At 44.9% G+C, this 20,238-nt stretch overlaps 1 protein-coding gene across 1 annotated transcript in view; it reads left to right on the plus strand.

The window, feature by feature from the left end:
• The first annotated feature begins 37 nt into the window (after window positions 1–37).
• The window catches only part of LOC125022184 (Snf2-related CREBBP activator protein), a 28,552-nt gene continuing 8,351 nt past the window's right edge, over window positions 38–20,238 (plus strand). Inside the window, exons 1-26 of the mRNA XM_047608591.1 lie at window positions 38–261; window positions 1,597–1,672; window positions 2,473–5,510; window positions 6,432–6,704; window positions 8,010–8,195; window positions 8,879–9,019; window positions 9,171–9,360; window positions 10,168–10,337; window positions 10,899–10,992; window positions 11,081–11,170; window positions 11,333–11,506; window positions 11,670–11,875; window positions 12,026–12,203; window positions 12,307–12,443; window positions 13,193–13,362; window positions 13,543–13,872; window positions 13,991–14,177; window positions 14,401–14,570; window positions 14,867–15,018; window positions 15,113–15,328; window positions 16,233–16,397; window positions 17,614–17,751; window positions 17,858–18,187; window positions 18,351–18,526; window positions 18,962–19,278; window positions 19,390–19,592. Coding sequence (XP_047464547.1) covers window positions 2,850–5,510; window positions 6,432–6,704; window positions 8,010–8,195; window positions 8,879–9,019; window positions 9,171–9,360; window positions 10,168–10,337; window positions 10,899–10,992; window positions 11,081–11,170; window positions 11,333–11,506; window positions 11,670–11,875; window positions 12,026–12,203; window positions 12,307–12,443; window positions 13,193–13,362; window positions 13,543–13,872; window positions 13,991–14,177; window positions 14,401–14,570; window positions 14,867–15,018; window positions 15,113–15,328; window positions 16,233–16,397; window positions 17,614–17,751; window positions 17,858–18,187; window positions 18,351–18,526; window positions 18,962–19,278; window positions 19,390–19,592 — 7,054 coding nt within the window. The 5' untranslated portion in view covers window positions 38–261; window positions 1,597–1,672; window positions 2,473–2,849. The remainder of the gene's footprint in view (window positions 262–1,596; window positions 1,673–2,472; window positions 5,511–6,431; window positions 6,705–8,009; window positions 8,196–8,878; window positions 9,020–9,170; window positions 9,361–10,167; window positions 10,338–10,898; window positions 10,993–11,080; window positions 11,171–11,332; window positions 11,507–11,669; window positions 11,876–12,025; window positions 12,204–12,306; window positions 12,444–13,192; window positions 13,363–13,542; window positions 13,873–13,990; window positions 14,178–14,400; window positions 14,571–14,866; window positions 15,019–15,112; window positions 15,329–16,232; window positions 16,398–17,613; window positions 17,752–17,857; window positions 18,188–18,350; window positions 18,527–18,961; window positions 19,279–19,389; window positions 19,593–20,238) is intronic.

Consider the following 20,238-nt stretch of genomic DNA (forward strand, 5'->3'; position numbering starts at 1 on the left):
GATTTCGCGGTGTTGTGTACTTTGTCAGCGCTGCGCCACCATTTCGCTGCGTAAAGTCTCCTCCCCGCGACCGCTACATTCTGCGCCGAAACCCAGTCTCTCCCGGTCCGTATTTTAACTTCTTCCCACAGACCTAGTGGTACCTCGTTGGGTACCGGGAGACAGTTTGGATTACTGGCATCACGGATTGAGTGCGATTTTACGCGGATGACGACTCCTTCAGCGAGAATTTAGTAAAAGTAAATTGGTCGGAGATTTCAGGTAGGTGGGAACTTAAGATGGCGGCCTTGAGAGGGAGGGGGGCTAGGAGGAAGTATTGGGGGGCTTAAGGAGGGTTCCGACAAACGAAAGGAGACAATCGGACTGCATGTTACTTGGTCGGTTTTATTGAGCGGGCTGCATTGAAATCCCCTGACAGTGTACTGAAGTGAGACGGGACACAGAAACACTAAGTCATACAACAAAACATACTTAAATTTGAACGGTTCTTAGAGAATTAAAATACTATTGAAGCCGTATTTCCGAGCCGTCGCTTCGCAAGTGCCGGCTGTGGGACGTTGATGCGCCCCCTAAATCCCCCGTATAATCATTGCAAAATTTATATGGAACTTTATAACATTGTTTTTTCCATATTTTGTGTTTTCAAGTGGAAAACAGTCGTCGGAGGTGCTTGAAATGAAATAATTTATACGGATTTTTTTTTTTAAAACGAGATTTGACCCCACGCAGTGACGTCACGAGTGATTGTCCCCCTCTGTAGTGCATGCAGAAGAGGGGTTTAATGCGACTTTTCATTTGTTTTTGGTCCCTCCGCGAAGTAACTTATGAAATGTGTCGGCATAAACGGGCCCCTTTGGAAGCCGGAGCATTACATAACTGCGGGGTGGGATGGGGGGCGCCTGCGCATCAAATGAACGCACCCTACTAACTCTTCTAGCTTGCTAGTTAGCTCCCCATCTAGTGTTATTGTGGGGGCTAACGTTAGCCAGCTAACCACAATAGCCAAACCGGCAACGTTAGGCGTTAACCTCTTAAATTGTGCTGTTTTTTTATGAAGGAAAAAAAAACTGCCCGAGCTTCTGCTATCGTTGCTACTCTCAAATGAGAAGTCTTATTCTACATCTTCCACCCAGCCCGCACACGCACACACACGGCTACTGAATAAAGAAATAATTCATCATATGTCCAAGTCCATGTGGCGACATTAACATTTTAAGTATTGATTGAATGACTGGAGGCCCGCGCGCTTGGTCACCGGCTTTTAGCTTGAGAGCGCGTGCTGCAGGATCCCTAGCATCTTCCTGTGGGCGACTGACTGCAGCAAAATGCAACTTGGAGGTAGCTAACAACTGCTAGCTCAGTGGGGGTATTTTCCTCGTATTACTGCTGCAAGATAACCCACTCAGACACAGCCTTACACACCAGCTACAGCCATAGCGACTGCTGGCTAGCCTAGCACACTGTGTGCTGCACTCCTAACATGGGTTTAAAATCAGAGAGATAGTGAGACCGAGTTTAGCTTGTTTTGTGCAAAGAGAGAAATGTAGCTGCCGATCTAATTTAATGAATACATTTTCTGTTTTCTGCATTCCACAGAATATGTGGAGGGGACCCTAATTCAGCATCCTGGAAGTAGAAAGCACAGAAGATCTGTGTCTCACACCACAGACAGGTGATACTATATTGCTGTGTTGTTTGATGGTCTGCTCCACTGCTCGAGTCTCATCTTTTGTTTTTCTTTCTTGTTTTTTTTTTTTCATGCATATTATTTTATGCGTAATATTTTTTGATTACTTGGACCTAAACTCTGCTTTTACTTGATTTGTTTTTAACTCCAGTACTCAAATTTAACTTTTACACTCGCTTGCCAGTTCATTAGATACACCAGTGAAAACAAATGCATTCGTATATAAAAGTCTCTGTTGGTCACTTTATTCTGAAACGGTGTCAGAAAGGTGGTCACATTCACCCGGATCATCATTTTGGAGGATGTGTTTTGTGATGCTGTTAAACTGGATCGTATTAAATAGTAAAGTGTTTCTGTTATTTATTTGACCAAAATTTCAAAATAATACAATCATATCGATACAATACAGTAAAAATAGTACTGCAAACCACAGCCTCCACAATGAAAACACAGTTGAATCAACAGCTCTCTGTAAAAGTTCTGGTATTCTGCACTTGTTGAAAATAACAAAGATAAGATTTAATGAAGGACTGTTACATTAGAAGGCAATTGATATCACTAGTGGACCTAATGAACTTGAAAGTGAGTGTATTATGCCCAGCCTTCAATTATGACTCTCTTAAGGAGCGTGCTTTGTCTTTCGACAATTACTTTGTTTATAATAACTGATTGTTTTGACTCCTGATTAAGTTAGTGAGCCAGACAGCTGGTGGGTGATGAGAATACAATTCTCTGTATGCAAATGAAAGATCGCTTTTTGTGTTAACAACCTGTATCGTTTGCAGGTGCAGTGTGTAGCCGGGATAGCACAGAGGAAGGAAGCTCTGGGGAGGAGGCGGTGCGGCAGCACACCTCTCCGGCTGTGGATGTGCTGGGTGGCAACCCCCAGGCTGCACAGAATGTGGCTGGGGAGTCGCCTCAGCATGCCCCGCAGCCGGTCGCAGCTGCCCCCCGCCCAGTCCCTCTGTTCCCCGATCCATCCACTGTGCCATTGCCGGAGAGTTCGACGTTCCCTGCCGCCGAGAGCGCCGCTCCAACAACCTTGCTCGAGGCTGCCCCAATTAGTGGCATCTCAAAAGAAGTCCACGCCGAGGAGGGTGCTGCCGAAGTCGCGGGATCCTTGCCATCACCCCTCTCAGAGGACTGTAATACCTCTGCTGAGATGCAAAGGCTTCCAGCTCCCCTATGTCCTCCTCTCACCCCACAGCTTGACAGCACAGTGCAAGAGCTGCAATACAGGTCACAAACTTGCAAACACTCAAATCGTCCAACAAACCAGATTCAGCCACCGAGAGAGGCTGCTGGACTTGTGGTTAGCGCGGGGACAAAGGAGAAAGGGTTGGAATATAAAGAGACTGCAACAAATATGGAACTCGGTGGAAAGGAGCACACAGACGGAAATATTCCCCCACAACCCCAGTCTCAAGTCTGTTTCACAGTCTCATCTTCCTCTGTCTCACAATCAAGTGTTGGGTCTGTGGAGCAGTTTGACAGGGACCCACTTGTCCAAGCTAATCAAGGCAGCCATATATCGCCATCAGGTGCTGCGGAGCAAGCAGGTGGTCACCAGGACTCAAAATTGTCTACGCTCCCTCTGTTTTCAGATGATAGTACAGAGATTACACAAATTGGCTTGTCAAAAACACAACCTAAAATCATCAAGGAGATCTCAATTGATGCCAGAGAAATGCAGAAAGAAAATTCTTTGGAATCAGTTGAGACCTTGGAGCATGTTGAAGCACTTGTTGAAACACAGCCTCATTCAGCTGAAATACTTGAGACCCCACAGGCAAGTGAATTGCTTCCTGGATTATACTCTTCTCCTGGAGAACGGAGCTCAGTGTCCAACAGCAACGAGGGCAACAATCCCTTTGAAGGAGAGCCGGTGGAGAGCAACGCGAGGGAAGAACAAACTGACACGACCGCCTCCTTATCTGACTTCACAGTGCTGCCAGAGAGCTCCTTCTCGCAGGATAGTTCCTCAGTGCCATCGGCCAAGTCCCCCCTCTGTGACACTGGCATAGTTGTTTCTCAAACCTCTGATCAAGTCCCCACAACGGAGGCGTCACTAATTGCTGAGTTTGTGCATTCTACTGAAGCTCAAGAAATTGTGGTGGTCAGAGAGGAGGCTCACATCAGCGGGGACTGGTCCAACATGCACCTGAATCAGAATTACCTCCTACAACGAGAAGACGGCAGCGTCTGTGAAGCTGCCATTGTTAACGAGCTGAATTCTGAACCAAAGCTGTATGAAGGAAGCGTTCAGGCGGAGATGGAGTTGGGCTCGCAACCTGTGGAGGTGTATCAGTTTTGCAGCCTTGTAGAGGAGGTTGCTGAGGAGACGGTCTGTGCCACTAGTAGCGCACAGATGCCGCCCTCCCCAGGATACGAGGTGAACCTATTCAACGCATTATTAGAAAACTCTGACGAGTACACCATCAAAGAGGACATGGTACCATCTATTCACACAGTTAATGAAAGTGACACCATCATAATTTCCCAGCAGCCCTTGCCCTCATCTAGTGGTCTAGCTCAAATACAGACTTGCTCTGACAGTAATTCCCACACATTGTCGATACAAAACGCGGGAGTGGCTGCGGTCGGACAGCATTTGGTTTTAGATGGTAACCAAGTTGTCGAGGTGGCACACTCCAGTGAAGTTTGTTTAGTTGAAGTAGCTACCCTTGCATCTGACTCATTCATTGTTGAACAGACAAACGCCAGTGCACAAATTCAGACACATTGTTCGGAGGTGAGTTTAGCCGAGTCGGAACAAACAGAGGTTAGTGATTCTGCTATAATTCAAACAGTTCCCCCAAAACAGGAAGCAGAAGCAGCAGTTGGTTCACTATCCCTCTCATCCCCAGTGGTTACTGTTACTGTTACCGGTGTCGGTGTGGGGATGCATTCGCCTGCTGTTGTTTCAGTACATGCTTCTCATGTTGGAAACCAGCCCTCTCTAAATCAGACCACAGGAGTCACTGTTGTAAGTGCCACGAAGCCTGAGGTCTGTGTTTCTTCTTGTGAAGGGACCAAAGAAACTTCTGCTTTGACAGAGACTTCATCACAGAGTATTCAGAAAATTATTGTGTCCACAGAAACCGAACCGGAGGCTTACTGCATCACTGGCTCCTCTGGTCTTATAAACCCAAAGCTGCTCATTCTTAAACAAGGAGAAACTCCTCTCCTGAAACACCCACCCTCCCTTTTGGCACAGGTGTCCAAGCAACTCGGTGTGGCCGGCAAGTTGGCCAATGCCCACAGCTCTTGTTCTGGCACGGTGTCTGAGGAGTGCCTTCCCCAAACTATCTCAGCAGCAGACTCTTTGTGTGCGTCAGTGGCTCTTAGCAGCCACAAAGATCAGACGCAGTGCTCTGTCAATAAAACTCTAGTGGCAGCAGCTCACATCAAAGTACAGCAGCCTACAGCGAGCCGCGATGTTTCCCTTCAGCTCCAACAGACGACTTCAACAAGCAAATCCGAGGCCTTATCCGTTACTAAAACATTACCAAACAAAGCAGATCCTGCACGTCACGGTGTTGTCGCACCTACCAATGCCACCCCACTCGCTACACCTCACACCCTTGACATTCACATGGCATCAGTGGAAAAGGAATGTACAGACGCGGCGTCCGCCAGCCCCAACGCCGCTTTTGGCCAGCTCGACTGCCTCCTCGCGGAGGACGATAGCGAGGATGAGCCGCCGGGAGAGACCGAAGGCCAGGAGGTCACCTCGGGACAGGTTAGCAGTCCGGAGGAAGGTAGCGACGAAGAACCTGACACGGACAGAAGCGAGATGAACACACCCAGCTCACCACACAAGGTATATTCATTGAAATCCGTTCTAGCTGCAGTAGTTTAAAGAGAGGCGTCTTGGAAAGGGAGAGTGCTTCATCACATGTAGGGCAACATAATGGTGAAGCTTTTAGCCTCATTATGCCGAAAGAGTCAAGGTAAGCTTTTTGTGTCAAACACAGCTAAACAAGGCCGTAACTCTATGCTCCTGTCCAACAATATCTGAGCATCCACGAATTGTATTTTGTGCATCTTATTGTTTTCCAATAGGCTACCCCAGGAGGCTGAGATGTAAATAATCAAAACTAATTGGAACCTATGAAATATGTCAGCTGATTTTTATTTTATCTAACTAAGCACACACATAAAGTGTACCTACATCAGTTATCAGACTCCCTTTATCATCTTTACTGGGTAGAACTGAAGCTTTTTAGGCTGCAGTGATAAGCAACACTCGTTATAAATTCCCTAAACCTATAAAAAGCAATGTTAACATTTTATCTTGGATAAAAACAAAAGGTATTATCACACTGTGTTCATGTATGCCTGCATGTTTTTGCTGTTATCATTGTAGTACTATTATCATGTAGTGATTTATATCTTTTAAGTTGACCACATGCTAAGCCATGTGTGTTTTCCAGCATGGACAGAGCAGGACAGACATAAAGGCACTGTTCCTGAAGGTAAGCGCTGGTTGTCAGTCACACAGATAGGCTCACTATTTAGCAGGGCATCCAGAAGCACATCCTAGTCAGGCACTGTCAGTGTTAATCACGTGGAGGATTTTAATTCAAAGGGACGTGTGTTTAACCTGAGCTAATTTATGACTACATGAGGCTGACGGGAAGTCGCTGATGACCAGTTGAGCCTGTCTTTTTGCTTTTGTCTTTGTAAATCTTTATACTTGTTAAAGATTATTTCCTCTCCATCCTTGTCCCTTGCCTCTTAGGTACGCCAGTGGATCGCAGACAGAGTCACGGTGAACTCATCCCCAGTTTCTCCATCCACCTCCTCTTCTTGCTCCTACCCCGGCCCCTCAGCCACCGCTGACTGGTCCACGCCGCGCCGGGAGAGACCCTCACCTCTCCGGGGTCCTCACGGCAAGTTCGTCTCTCCGTCGTCGGTCGGCGGCTATAGTTCCTCCTTTTCCACGCCGGACCAGGCGACCCCTCAGCGGTCCCGCGGAGAGCGCCACACGGACATGGCAGAGCTGGCGAAACATGTGAGTGAGCCATGAGACATGTCATTTAGGACGCCAAGAATGATTTGCGATGGAAAGCAAAGCTTGATTTATATTTCTGCAACACGTGTACGCACAGTCTGAATCGTAGCTTACGTAAGTTGCCCACAAGTGTCGGCATAAGTCTGTAATTACATCTTTTAAATGCCAGCTGGTGGTGAGATTTCTGTGCCACTACGTTGAGTTTCTTTAACTGGAAGTCGGGGTTAATGTTAGAGTTGGAGCTAATAAATGTTGAACTACTCACTGAGAGAAGACGACTGAGTTGATGGTGAAAATGCGTTCTGCATATATTCTTTTCCTATTGTGATAAGTGGTGATGTCTGCTGTGGAAACTGCCTCTGGTCAGATATTTTTAGGTAGTTTTATGCACCACAAAATGCTGTCAGTGTGACATGGGGTTGAAAAGTGGCCATTTAAAAAAAATAGATATGATTCAGTGCTACCTGTTATTTTTGTGTATTTCCTTGAATAGGCTGCTCTCGGAGTTTGAAATGTAAACATTCCACTCAAATGCTGGAAATTTAAACCTCGTAAACCTTTGAAAAATTTAAGTCGGCTCCTTAAAAACACATTTTTCATTCTTAATTTGATGCTGTGTCAGTCAAGTAATCTGGTATTTATTATTTTGTAACACATCTACAAACAATAATCGGAGATAATCGGGAGGATGAACACTTTTTTTCATCTTTTTGACTTGTCATCATTTTATTGATGGGTTCTACTACGGATGCTCGAGGATTAGAATCAGTTCTCCAGGACACCAAATCCTAACAAATTTTTGTTTATATATCGAGAAACGGATGACGCATAGTTTTAAGCTGAGTGGTTCTGGTGAATGTCACTGTCTGACAAACAAAATAAAACCTACATTTATTTGAAAGCATGTTTCAATGTTCTACCTGAATGAGCACAATAAAATCCAAGTTTGACAGCAGTGGGGAACATCCTGTTTACCCAGGACAGCTACAGTTATTTTCCCTTTGCTGATGAGAGTTGTTTGGTGAAGTGCTGCAATATGCGTGGGTCTGCCGGTCTTGTTTGTTCTGTTGAAAAGCCATTAAACCCAAAATGTGCTCAAACACTTGCTTTTCACGGACAGCGTTTGAGTTTTTCAATTTTTTCTGTTTCGTTTCATGAACATGACATAAGTAACTAGTGATATCTCAAAAATCAATGGATCTCTTTGTGATGATTTAATTCTGGCTCACAATTTTTGAGAAACCCTCGCAGTCTATTAATGTCTTAGCAGGATTCACCGACTGGTCTGTCTTCTGTGTCCTACAGGAAGCGGACATCGAGCATCGAACCCAGGCGCTGAAGCGAGAAGGCTTCTGGTCGATGAAGCGTCTCACCCGCCTGACGGAGCCACCGCGACCCAAAGTTCACTGGGACTACCTGTGTGAGGAGATGCAGTGGCTTTCTGCCGACTTTGCGCAAGAGAGGCGCTGGAAAAGAGGGGTGGCTAGAAAGGTAGGACATGTTTATTATTATACAGGTGTGCTGGCCGCTCACACATGTTTAGGTCCATATGTATATGTGTGATCTGGTCTGAGGCAGAAACTAAAAAAAACACTGATCCCAATGGGGGGATGTTTTATACTTGGGGTTTTTTGTCCTGCCTGTCTCTTTCGAGTCCCTGGAAGTACTGTTGTAATTCCTACACTTTTCCTCGAGTTTAAATATGAGGTGTTACTGGTCTGCAGCTGTCAGTACTTATCAAAGTGATGCAAAGAAAGGAAAGAACCAGAGACGTGGTCATGGATGACCAGGACTCATAGATGCATGTGGGGAGAGGAGACTGTAGCTCACATTGCTCAAAAAGTTGGTTCAGAACTGGACCACGGAGCAATCGATGGGTTTAATTTTCTTGGGTTCTCTAATCAGAACTTTTACAAGGTTTCAAGACGGCCACCATTAGTCCATGTGTGAGGGAGATCCAAAACATGACAAATTACATCTCCGAGAGCACTGACAAGCATGAAAGATGAGTGGAATTAAAAAGTGTGGCAACGCAAGCAAGGACCTATGCAGGATCTTGTGAACCTCAATCAAATCTGTTTGGGAAATGAGTGTGTCTGTGTGTTAGAGCTGTTTAAGTGTATTTCTGATGTAGTTTGCTGCATAATGTTCTATATGTGCTCTGTTGATGTTAGGTGGTGCGAATGGTCATGCGACACCACGAGGAGCTGAGGCAAAAAGAAGAAAGGGCCAAGAGAGACGAGCACGCTAAAATCAGAAGAGTTGCCTCTTCTATTGCTAAAGAAGTGCGGGCTTTCTGGAGCAGCGTTGAGAAGGTACAGATGATTCCCAGAAACCGGTTCAGTGTTGTATATGAACAACCATCATCTGTGTATTATTATTTTTATTTTTTAAACCAATGATAAAATTCAAGTAAAAGTCTTCTTTTTTTAACGATTTGTCACGTTTTGGGTTTTGTCCCTGCAGGTGGTTCAGTACAAGCAACAGTCCAGACTGGAGGAAAAGCGGAAGAAGGCTTTGGACCTACAGTTGGACTTCATCGTTGGCCAGACAGAGAAATACTCAGACCTCCTCAGCAAGTCTCTGGCACCCAGCAAGCCTGTTGAACCTGTCCCGACTCAGCAAAAATCTCTGCCAGCTCCCGTCGACGAGGACGGTGAGAAGTTTCTCCGTGAATAAAATTCTGATAAACTGTTGGAGAGCGGAGGCAGCTTTCAGAGCTGTTTCATTGGCTTGGACAGGAGCGTTGTCATGACTACAAACGGAAGACGGTGTCTTTTGATAGCTTGTTCTTCACCATCAAGGTCGCTGCATCTTTTGTAGAGCATGTGTGACAATCCCAGACTACCTGAACTCAAATGTACTTTGGCTTGATTTAAGATAACGAGAAGTCCCAATATTTGTCAGTAGAATTTTTCATTATTTTTTTTTTGGTGCATCCATCGTACTATATCTCTGTTGCTACTTGGCAACCGTCAAATTTGAAACCTCTCAAACCTGTCAGACCAGTCTGCTGCCATGTTAGCGGTGGCATCTGATTCCTAAGACCGTGGAAGGTGAACAGCGACTTAATTTGAAGCGCTTACTCAGCCGAAGGAAGAGCAGACTTGGCAGCATTTCTGTGCTGTTGCATCAGTCGTCTAGTCCCACCTTCAATTTATTACCTCCTGACTGGGTTTTGTGGTGCTAAAGTACAGTTTGCTTAGCCATCAGGATTTTCATGTAACTGAAACTTAAAATTTCACTAGAATAAATTGGCGAGATGGTTTCCTAAAGCGCTTCTTTCCTTTAAACCATGCAGCCAAACTTCTGCGTGGTACAATATGGATCAGCCAGTGAAAATATGAGACACAAAGTACATCTGAGATATCAGCAAATGTTGTTGTTGTTGTGGTTTTTACATCAGTGTAGTTGGGTAACGAGTGTTTTTCAGTACCTCTCACAACCTCTCATCTTAATGCAGACCGAGACTTTGAGCCTCCGTGTGAAGAGGAGGATGATGAGGAGACCATAGAAGTGGAGGAACAGCAGGAGGGTAATGATGCAGAGAGCCATCGGAGGGAGATTGAACTGCTGAAGGAAGAGGGCATGTTGCCCCTCGATCAACTCCTCAGCACCCTCAAACTGCCACAGGTGCGTCTTAACATAGCACTGTATACATCCAGAAATCAGACTGGTTTTACATCCCCCGTTCAACACAAATATCAAAAGCAGCATCCTTCCTCACTCTTTAGATTTTGCTAACCCTCTTTACAACATGAGCAAGTAATTTGTCCCTTCAGATTTGACGGAGGATGTTTTAATCTTGAGACAATCTTGTACCACTCGTTGGTTTTCGTCATTGCCTGTGCATCACGGCTACGCCTGTGAACTGAGTGTGACAAATCAGTGGGCCAAATTAACAGTAACTGTTGTCGGATAACAAGGGACAGGTGGCAACAGGTTCTGGTGCAGAGTTTGGGAAAAAAAAAAAAAAATCAAAATGATCCAGTACCCAGACAGTTTTTTGTAAATTCCCAATAGACCTTAAATTGGTTGTACTCATCCGTAGCGATGATTAGATGATTTCATTTGACTGAAGACGTATTTGCTTTCATGACTCAGTGCAACTAATTTTTTTTTTTTTTGAGCATTTTCGCTACGGACAACAGCTGTTCGCATTTTCTGTAACCACTGAATCACTGGATTGTGCAGGACTCTGGCTCAGACGACGAATGCTCAGACGAAACCTCTTCATCGTCGGAGGAAGAAGAGGAAGATGGAGAATTCACTGCCAATGAAGAAGATGGTACGAACTGTCTCCAGTATTTCACTCACGTAGGGATATGACATTGTATCCTCTTTAAATGCCCCTGAAATAAAATTTCTGTTTTCAGCTGAGGATGAGGAGGACACCATAGCAGCCCAGGAGAAGGTAGAAGGAAATGTAGATCACACAGAGGAACTTGATGAATTAGCCAAGGAGGGTAAGAACTTTTTTTTTTTTAATTTATTTTCATTTATATTCTTGATAAGAAAAGAAAAAAAAAGGACCCACTCAGGTTGAGAATGTTTTCCCCGTGGTTGTAGAGTTTCTTTTATTATTAATGACATGGAAAATTTAATTAACTCTGACAAATCTTTTCTAGGCGATATGAGCATGGAGGAGCTGCTGGAGAAGTACAAAGGAGCATATGCCTCAGACTTCGAGGCCCCCTCTGCTTCTGGCTCTAAAGAGAGCTCAGATTCGGAGGTGTCTGGGGACGAGGAGGTGGAGACCGAAGAAGATGAGAGTGATGTGGAAAGCAACACTTCTTCCTCAGGTATTATCCTGCTCATAGAGAATCTGAATAATCCTGTGTGAATACTTTATCTGATTCAACTCTTAACGAGCAAAAAGGAGAAGAGAGTTTAGGAAGTGTTTCCTTCTTTTGCTACTTAAATTTCATATTAAATGACTTCATCTTTGAACTGTGCCTCTCTTAGATTCGCCAGGAGACAGTGCAGAAGAAGACGAGAGTGAAGAGGAAGAGGATGACGATGACGGGGGAGATGAAGGGATGGAGGTTTTGCTAAAGGAGGGAGACAACAGCCCGCCTCCCTCCAGCTCACGGCCAAAGAAAGAGATCAGCCACATTGCTGCTACTGCAGAGAGCCTGCAGCCTAAAGGCTACACTTTGGCGACCACAAAGGTCAGTTGCGAATATAACGAGTTTTCCTTTCTGTTAGACGATGAAAACCAAAGCTCCTTTTTAGTAAGTCTCCCTTCAAACATCAGTGTTAATTCTTTCTTCTGAGCATTTCTGGGCCGTAATTTCCCTCTTCCCTTTTTCCATCATAAGGTCAAGACCCCCATTCCTTTTCTGCTTGACGGCACATTACGAGAGTACCAGCACATCGGACTCGACTGGCTGGTCACCATGTATGAGAAGAAGTTAAATGGCATCCTGGCTGATGAGATGGGTCTGGGCAAAACCATCCAGACTATCGCTCTGCTAGCTCACCTCGCCTGTGAAAAAGGTAACAGATGGTGCTTCAGTGGTGTAGTTCTTTTTAGTCCATGCCGCAGTTTAAGATTTATTTTCAGGTGCTGATAGTTTGTTGGTTTATCTGTCGTGTTTAGGTAACTGGGGCCCTCACCTCATCATCGTGCCAACCAGTGTGATGTTGAACTGGGAGATGGAGCTGAAGCGCTGGTGTCCAGGCTTTAAAATCCTCACCTACTTTGGCAGCCAAAAGGAAAGAAAGCTGAAGAGACAGGTAACACGTTAAATGGTTGTGGAGGTTCTTTATTAAATATACATCAGCCATATAGTGACTGATACTGATTATCTCATTATCATGACTCCCGTCAGTGGGAGACACAGATCAGGCGGTAAGCTAACACTTTGTCTTCAAAGTTGATGTTAAAAGAAAGAAAAACGTTCAAGTGGAAAGATTTCAGAGACTTTGACAAGGATCGGACTGTGATGTAGAGACAAGTGGCTCAGAGGATCTATCAAAAATGCAGCTCTTGTGGAGTGTTCCTGGTCTGCAGTGGTCTCCCATCACTGATAAAAGCTGCTCCAACAGACAAGTGAAGCACGCTTTCTGTAACTGATGTGATTGCCTCGTTTAACTGGGGAACACAATGAATGCATCAGGACGCATTATGAAGAATACAAACCAGTGGAGGCAGCATGCTGGTTTGGTCAGTAGGATAATGCTCCTTGCTTCAGGAATGGTTTGAGGAACAGCGCAAGTTTGAGATGTTGACTTGGCCTCTAAATCAAATCCCACATCTGTCTGGACAAACAAGTCTGAACCAACCAATCTGAACTTCTTGGTGCCACCACAGCACAGCTTCAGAGATCTAGAGGAGTCCATGCCTCAATGGGTCGGGCTGTTTTGGGGGACCTACACTATATAATGTTATGGCTGATTGATTGAACGGCTGGTTTTGTAAAATATATAACCGGGAAAAAGTCTGAAAAATGGAAATCACACTGTGTTTGCTCTCCTTTTCTTAGGGCTGGACGAAGCCTAATGCGTTCCACGTGTGCATCACCTCATACAAGCTGGTGCTGCAGGATCACCAGGCCTTCAGGCGGAAATCCTGGAGGTATCTGATCCTAGACGAGGCACAGAACATCAAGAACTTCAAGTCTCAGCGCTGGCAGAGCCTGCTGAACTTTAACAGGTCAGTAGAGCCTGTGCACAGTGAAGGAGCTTAACAAATAGTTAGTGGATCTACAAATATGGACACATTATGCATACATGCAGTTTCTTTTTGCAGACACACATGAGCTGTTTATTGCAATTTGAAACCTTTATGCTGGGATGTTTATAAACCTCTCCTCTAACCTCTAATCAAATGCAGCCACCGGCGACTGCTGCTGACAGGAACCCCTCTCCAGAACAGCCTGATGGAGCTTTGGTCTCTCATGCACTTCCTGATGCCCCACGTCTTCCAGTCGCACCGCGAGTTCAAGGAGTGGTTCTCTAACCCGCTAACAGGAATGATCGAAGGCAGTCAGGAGTACAACGAAGGCCTGGTCAAGAGGCTCCACAAGGTGCTGAGGCCTTTCCTGCTCAGGAGGATCAAGGTTGATGTGGAGAAGCAGATGCCCAAGAAATACGAGCATGTGGTGCGCTGCCGCCTCTCCAAAAGACAGAGGTTCCTCTACGACGACTTCATGGCACAGGCCTCGTAAGTTACTAAATGATAAATAAAGGGAAAATGAGACTCAGCAGGAAGATGTTTGGCCTTGTGTGTTTTTAGCCATAAATGTTCTCCGTACTCACTGGTTTCTCTGTTTGATTTACAGGACCAGGGAAACACTGGCCAGTGGTCACTTCATGTCTGTGATCAACATCCTCATGCAGCTCCGCAAAGTGTGCAACCACCCCAACCTGTTTGACCCTCGGCCCATCCAGTCCCCCTTCATTACAAATCCTATTGTTTTCTATACATCCTCCCTGGTGCAAGACGTACTGGATGTTTCTCCGTTGAAGGTCAGCATTAAATGAAACTCAAAAAACTTCAATTTGGTCAAAAAAAAAAAAAATGCTGACCTAATGGTGGAGTAATGTTACGGGAACGGGGGTTGGACGTTGTGTCGGTGTAACCACAATTGTGAACACTGCATTTTATTTATTCTTAAGAACCTATAAAATACTTTGAACAAAAAGAAAAACGAAAAAAACCTTGAAAAATGTTATGTTTTTGCTTCCTCAGCGCTGCGATCTTTCTATGTTTGACCTGGTTGGTTTGGAGAGACGAGTGTCACGTTACCAGGCAGATGTCTTCCTGCCGCGCCACAAAGTCAGCCGCCAATTAATCCAGGAGATCACTGAGTCCCCAGAACCCCCTCCAAGACCCAGACCGGTCCGCATGAAAGTCAACAGGTACTAACTACGGTTCAGAGTTGTTGTATTTATTTATTTGTTAGCCTGGTGTAGTGCAAACTCTTAACAGAATGTAAGTTTGGTAACACTAATGCCATGTATGACTACGTAGCTAGAGCTTAATCGGTTCCTAACGAATAGCCTCCAGACCAGGTTCAGGATTTGTTACCCCTCTGGCACCTTAGTACCTAAAGTTTCCTGACCAAATATTAGAGGGGACCCGGAGCTTAACAAGAAGACTCGATGAGGAGGTGAAGAACTGCTTGTTTAAGCCTTGGTTTGTGTGTCTGTTTTAGGATGTTCCAACCTCCTCCTAAAGGTGATAACCGACCAGTCCTGCTGATGAACAAACCTACCTGCTCCGTTCCCCCTGCGGCTCAGACCCCCAAACCTTCTCCAGTCACTGAAGTCGCCTCGCCTGCTCCACCTGCTCCTGTCGTTCAGCAAGGCAAGTGAAATAAAAAAACAAACACAAAAACATGAGTATGACTGCTACTCATGTCCTCTCTAATGCCTTATTTTATTTATTTAATTTTTTTTAGTGGTATGTACAGTTGCAACAACACCTCCTCCTCGTCCGTCGATGCATCCCACCGCCCAAACTGCGGTCAGATCAACCGCTCCCAAGCCTGTGCTGACAGTACGTCCTCCTGGTGCTCCCTGCACAGCCAGCGTTCCAGCTCACCCAAGTCCAAACCCTGGCACAGTCCTGCCCCAGAGGGTGCTGCTCAGTCCGGATATGCAAGCTAGGCTACCATGTGAGTAAATACTTTACTGTGGCGTGGTTTCAGAACCGTTAGCATCTGTCAAAACCTTAAATCTCCATTTAATATCTTACAAGTCCAAAAGATGAGCAACTCCACCACTAACTATCAGCTTTTTTTTTGTTAAAAAGTTGAAGATAAAACACTTGTGCACATAAAATATTCAAGGGGAGAAGATGCATATCCAACCAAATTCTGTTTCTAGATCTGCTTACTGCAGGTAGAAGAAGACTGTGCTGCTGAGAAATCTGAAAGTGCACTCTGCAGCTCAAATCGGTTCACTTTGAACTGTCTCCATGACAACAGCTGCAGAGGCTTGTGGGGATTGTAGTATGTAGTCGCACCATTTACAGAAAAAAATGAATCACAGCATGATCCTGTGTTTTTTGGGTTTAAAACATGGAAAGATTCTGTCCACTGGAGAGAATACTGACAGAATGAAATGTGCACAATATCCACATGAGCACCAAACCAGTACATTCATGACCAAGATAAATGAATGTTGAGTACAAGCTCTTTATAAAACTATAAAGACTAGATTGTCCTCAACTCAAATAAATAATGGCTCAGTTTATAGCATGGCTGCAGAAACATGTGCATTAATCCCGGTTCTTTTTAGTGTGCAGATTCTGTTTTTGTTAAACCAGTGAGAAGTGTGGTAAATAGTAGTAAATGGTTTCATCCTGTGGAGGGCAGTAGTATTCCCTGTTGTTGTTGATGTGACCTGAGCAGCTTTCTGAGCAGCTGAGATGTTGCAAAGAGTTACACAAATGTGAAAAATATCCTTTAATTATCATTAATGCTTCTCAATCATACAGTTAATCATGGTTAAATATTTGAATCTATTGGCAGCCATAGTTTATAGTGAACTAACATGTTTTTTGTTGACCTTTCTCAGCTGGTGAGGTAGTGAGCATAGCCCAGCTGGCCTCCTTGGCGGGACGACCCGCGTCATCATGCCAGGGCAGTAAACCTGTCACCTTCCAGCTTCAGGGCAACAAGCTGACTCTGTCTGGAGCCCAGATCCACCAGGTCCCAGCAGCAACCCAACGCCCAGTTCAAGGTTTATGTTTGTTCTTGTTTTTAAATTAGTCATAAATTTATTAGTTTACTGCTTAGACATTCTACCTTAAGTAGACCATGACAAAGGATTAAACGATTATCTTATCTTCTATACACTAATCAGCCAAAACATTAAAACCACCACCGTTTGAAGTGAATAACATGGATGATCTCATTACCATGTAACATCTGTTACTTTGATATGTACCACCACCTGAACATTGTTGTAGATGAAGCAGCAATGCTTCCTTGCATCATGTCCCCCAGGTGAGTGACCCACTTGGTTATCTACGTCAGTGTTTCTCAATTGTGGTCCTCAGGACCACAATTGAGAATGTTTCTCTCTTTCGATGTTTCTCTCCTCCAACACACCTGATTCAAATGAATGGCTCTTTTTCAGGCCACTGTAGAGCTTGATGACGAGCTGATCATTTAAATCAGGTGTGGTGGTGGTGGTGGTGGTGGTGGAAGTAAATATCGAAAACATGCAGGGCAGTGGGTCCTGAGGACGGCAATTGAGAAACACTGATACACGGGATAAACGAAAGAATCCTCATCAGAGCAGACCACCTTCTTCTATGTCCATGTGGTCCAGTTCTGCTTCTCACATGTCCACTTTAGGAGCTTTTGTCAGTGGACAGTGCAACGCAGTCCCATAGAAAACAAATCATGGTTCAGTCTTTGATTCTTTTCCTTCCGTACTGACTGCTGCTGACCAGGAACATCCCACATGTGCTGCTGTTTTGGAGATGTTCTGACCCAGCCGTCAAAATTCGTCCCTTGTGAATGTCACACAATTTCTTCCAATTGCTTCTAACATCAAGTTTGAGGACAAAATATTCTCTTGTTGCCTTATATATCCCACCCACCTTACTTTGCCTGTTTGTTTACCTGGTCATAATTTTATGGCTGATTTGTGTGTGTATTGATGTATTTGTCTGTCTGCTTTTAAATGCAGAATTTAGAGGAATCCTTTAATCGAAGATGTTGCTGCTTCTTTAAGAACGACTCAAAAAAAATTAAGCACTATGAAATTAGTTTAATCCCTAAATTAAAACATGTTAATTTTCTTTAGTGAATCAAATCATTTCTCTGCAGCCTCATCTTGAATTTATCATACTGAACTAAATCTCTTAATGAGATTTATAATCTTTGTAGGTGATTATATTTCATAATGTGGTTTCTGGAAGCACGTCTGACTCACTGTCCCTCTTCAGGTAATGTGATGCACCTGGTGTCCAGTGGGGTGCAGCATCACCTCATCACCCAACCGGCCCAGGTGTCTGTCCAGGGCACGGCCGCTGCTAACACGCCCTCTCCTGGAAATCGACTGCCGCACAACACCACCGCTCAGGGTATTTAATCCTTCGTCCTTATCATTTATTTCAAGCCTTGATTCCTTGAAATCCTATGACGTATAAGTATTGTCTTTATAATTTTCTATAATCCGTTATTTTCCAGTGGCCTCGTCCATAGTGAGCAGCCCTGGAGTCGTGAAGATCGTAGTGCGTCAGTCAACAGGCAAGGAGGGCGGGCCTGTGCCCACCCTGGCAGTGGCCCCTTCCCCCCGTGTAGCTCCTCCATCATCCCCTTCCCTGCAACCCCACGCCAACACGACCCCTGTCAGGAACACTGCTCCACTGCAAACTGCCCAGCGCACACCCGGCCCCGCTACCGCCCACTACACCATAGCGCCTCCCAGACACCCTAGCTCAACCCCAAACCAGCCCCAACCCCTTCGTCCTGTCCTCAAAGTAGTGCAGCCCCCTCCACCGAGCACAGAGCAACCAGGTGAGAGAACGAGCTTGAGCTGTTTGTCTCTCTGCGGCGCTGTCAGCGTGCACTGCAGCTAATCATTAGTATTTTTCCCACCATATCATCCCAATCCCACCAACAATGATATTAATTATCAGCTTATTCATGGTGTATTGGTTCTCCTCTGCCCTCTCTTCAGCTCCAGCTCAGGTGACCACCTCGTCGTCTGTTTCCAAGGCTTCAGCAACACCTCAGGACACTATCAGCAGCAATCAAACACAATCTACCACAACATCGAGGCCCAGTCTGGGTGCGAGAGCTTACCCTCCACCCAGGAAGTTGCCCCGTCCACCTCCTCGCTCTCCTTTCCATATGGTAAGCGCGTTGGTGTGATCGTCAACAAACCTCAGCTGAGTTGAGGGTGGCAGAGTTGCTGCTCCTGTCATGTTTTGGATCTGTTTTCTGGCCAAACTGACTCGATATCTGATGAAGATTGGTTTGAATAGTAAAAAGTATAAAAAAAGTATAGGGTGCTAAGCTGGTGAAAGCATTTCTGCCTGTGTGTGTTGGTATTGTTCTGTTATTTGATGTGTTGAGTTACATTTTTCTTCACTCTGCACAGAACGTATAGACGACGTCTGTGCAGATAGTTTGTAGGAGGCCGAACATGAGACTTTGTGTTTGTGCAGCCGCTAATACACCTAAACAGTCAGGGTTGTAACAGTCATTTACATCTCTTTTTCTGTTTGTAATGGTCTGTTAGGTGCTCTGATTCCTCACCTGTGCATTTATATCCCTCTGTCTTAACAGTCATGGCTGGCAGACAGTCTGAAACAGCAGCGCGACAGCCGACTGGACTTCATCTTTCGAGTCAACGAGCGCCACTGCGGGGCAAAGCCAGTGTACGGCTACGAGGTTTTGGACTTTCTGACTTTCCTCCCTGGTCCCCGTCCATCACCAGCCGCCCTGAACTCTAATGGGGGCGAATGGGGCCGCTCGGGCCACAGCAGCTGTCTGTACGCACAGTGGCAGAACAAGTCTGACTACTGGTTTCAGAGCGACGCTGTAAGAGAAGCCATACACAGCATCGAGGAGCGGGCGGAGCTGCTCAGTGATATCATAGACGGGTACATATCTGTGCAGTTGATTTTGATTTGTTTGTTATTTGACATCATACAAAATCTTTCAGAAATATTCATGAGCCAACTCTTGTTTTGTTTTTCCTTGTGTCTGTTTAGATTTACGTTTGCGATTCCTCCAGTGGAGGCTCCTCCGGTCTCCATGCACTGCTGCCATCCTCCTCCGTCTCTGAGCCACAAGCAGACAGTCTTCGCCTCCATGTTGTCAACTCAGGTCATTCCGCTCACTCGCAGCCTCCACCGCATCCAGTGCAACATGAGGACTCAGTTCCCCGACCTGAGGCTCATACAGTACGACTGTGGTGAGTAGTCGAGACGCAGAAATGATTCGCACGTATAAAACATTTCACGTAACGATGACATAATGATTAGATAAGACGTTTGACATGATCAGGTCTGTGGTCTCCTGTTTTATCTACTGCCATGTTTTTCACAAAAAAATTCACAAAACTATTGCTGTCAGTGGTTTCAGAGCTCCACTTTATTTTACGCACCTATAAACAATCTTTTTATTTCAAATTACAAGATAAATTCGACTGGGTATCACCACTAGTTTCCTGAATTTATTCAATTTTGATTCAATATCAATTCATTTATATTTTGATATATTTTTTTACTTGTCAAAAAATGTTGTCAGTGGTTCCAGAGATTTGTGATATTTCCACAAATCTTCCTCCAGTTTTTACATCCCTCATGTGTCTTTGCTTTTGTCCAGTTCAACCTGTCATCATACTTTTTAAATCGCAAAGTTGGAGCTTCTGTCGTGTTTTGAATCTCCCTATTAATCGATACTGAAATCAAGATTCATTTATTTATTCAAACACAGCCCTAGCAATAGTTTTCATGGTTGACATTGTTGAAATAAAGCAGTAAATATCAAAATGACTCATTTAAAAACTACTACTACAATTGTAGTGGTAGATGTGAAAATAACACTTAAAATTTCAA

The sequence above is a fragment of the Mugil cephalus genome, chromosome 16, assembly GCF_022458985.1.
Source record: "Mugil cephalus isolate CIBA_MC_2020 chromosome 16, CIBA_Mcephalus_1.1, whole genome shotgun sequence".
NCBI lineage: Eukaryota > Metazoa > Chordata > Actinopteri > Mugiliformes > Mugilidae > Mugil > Mugil cephalus.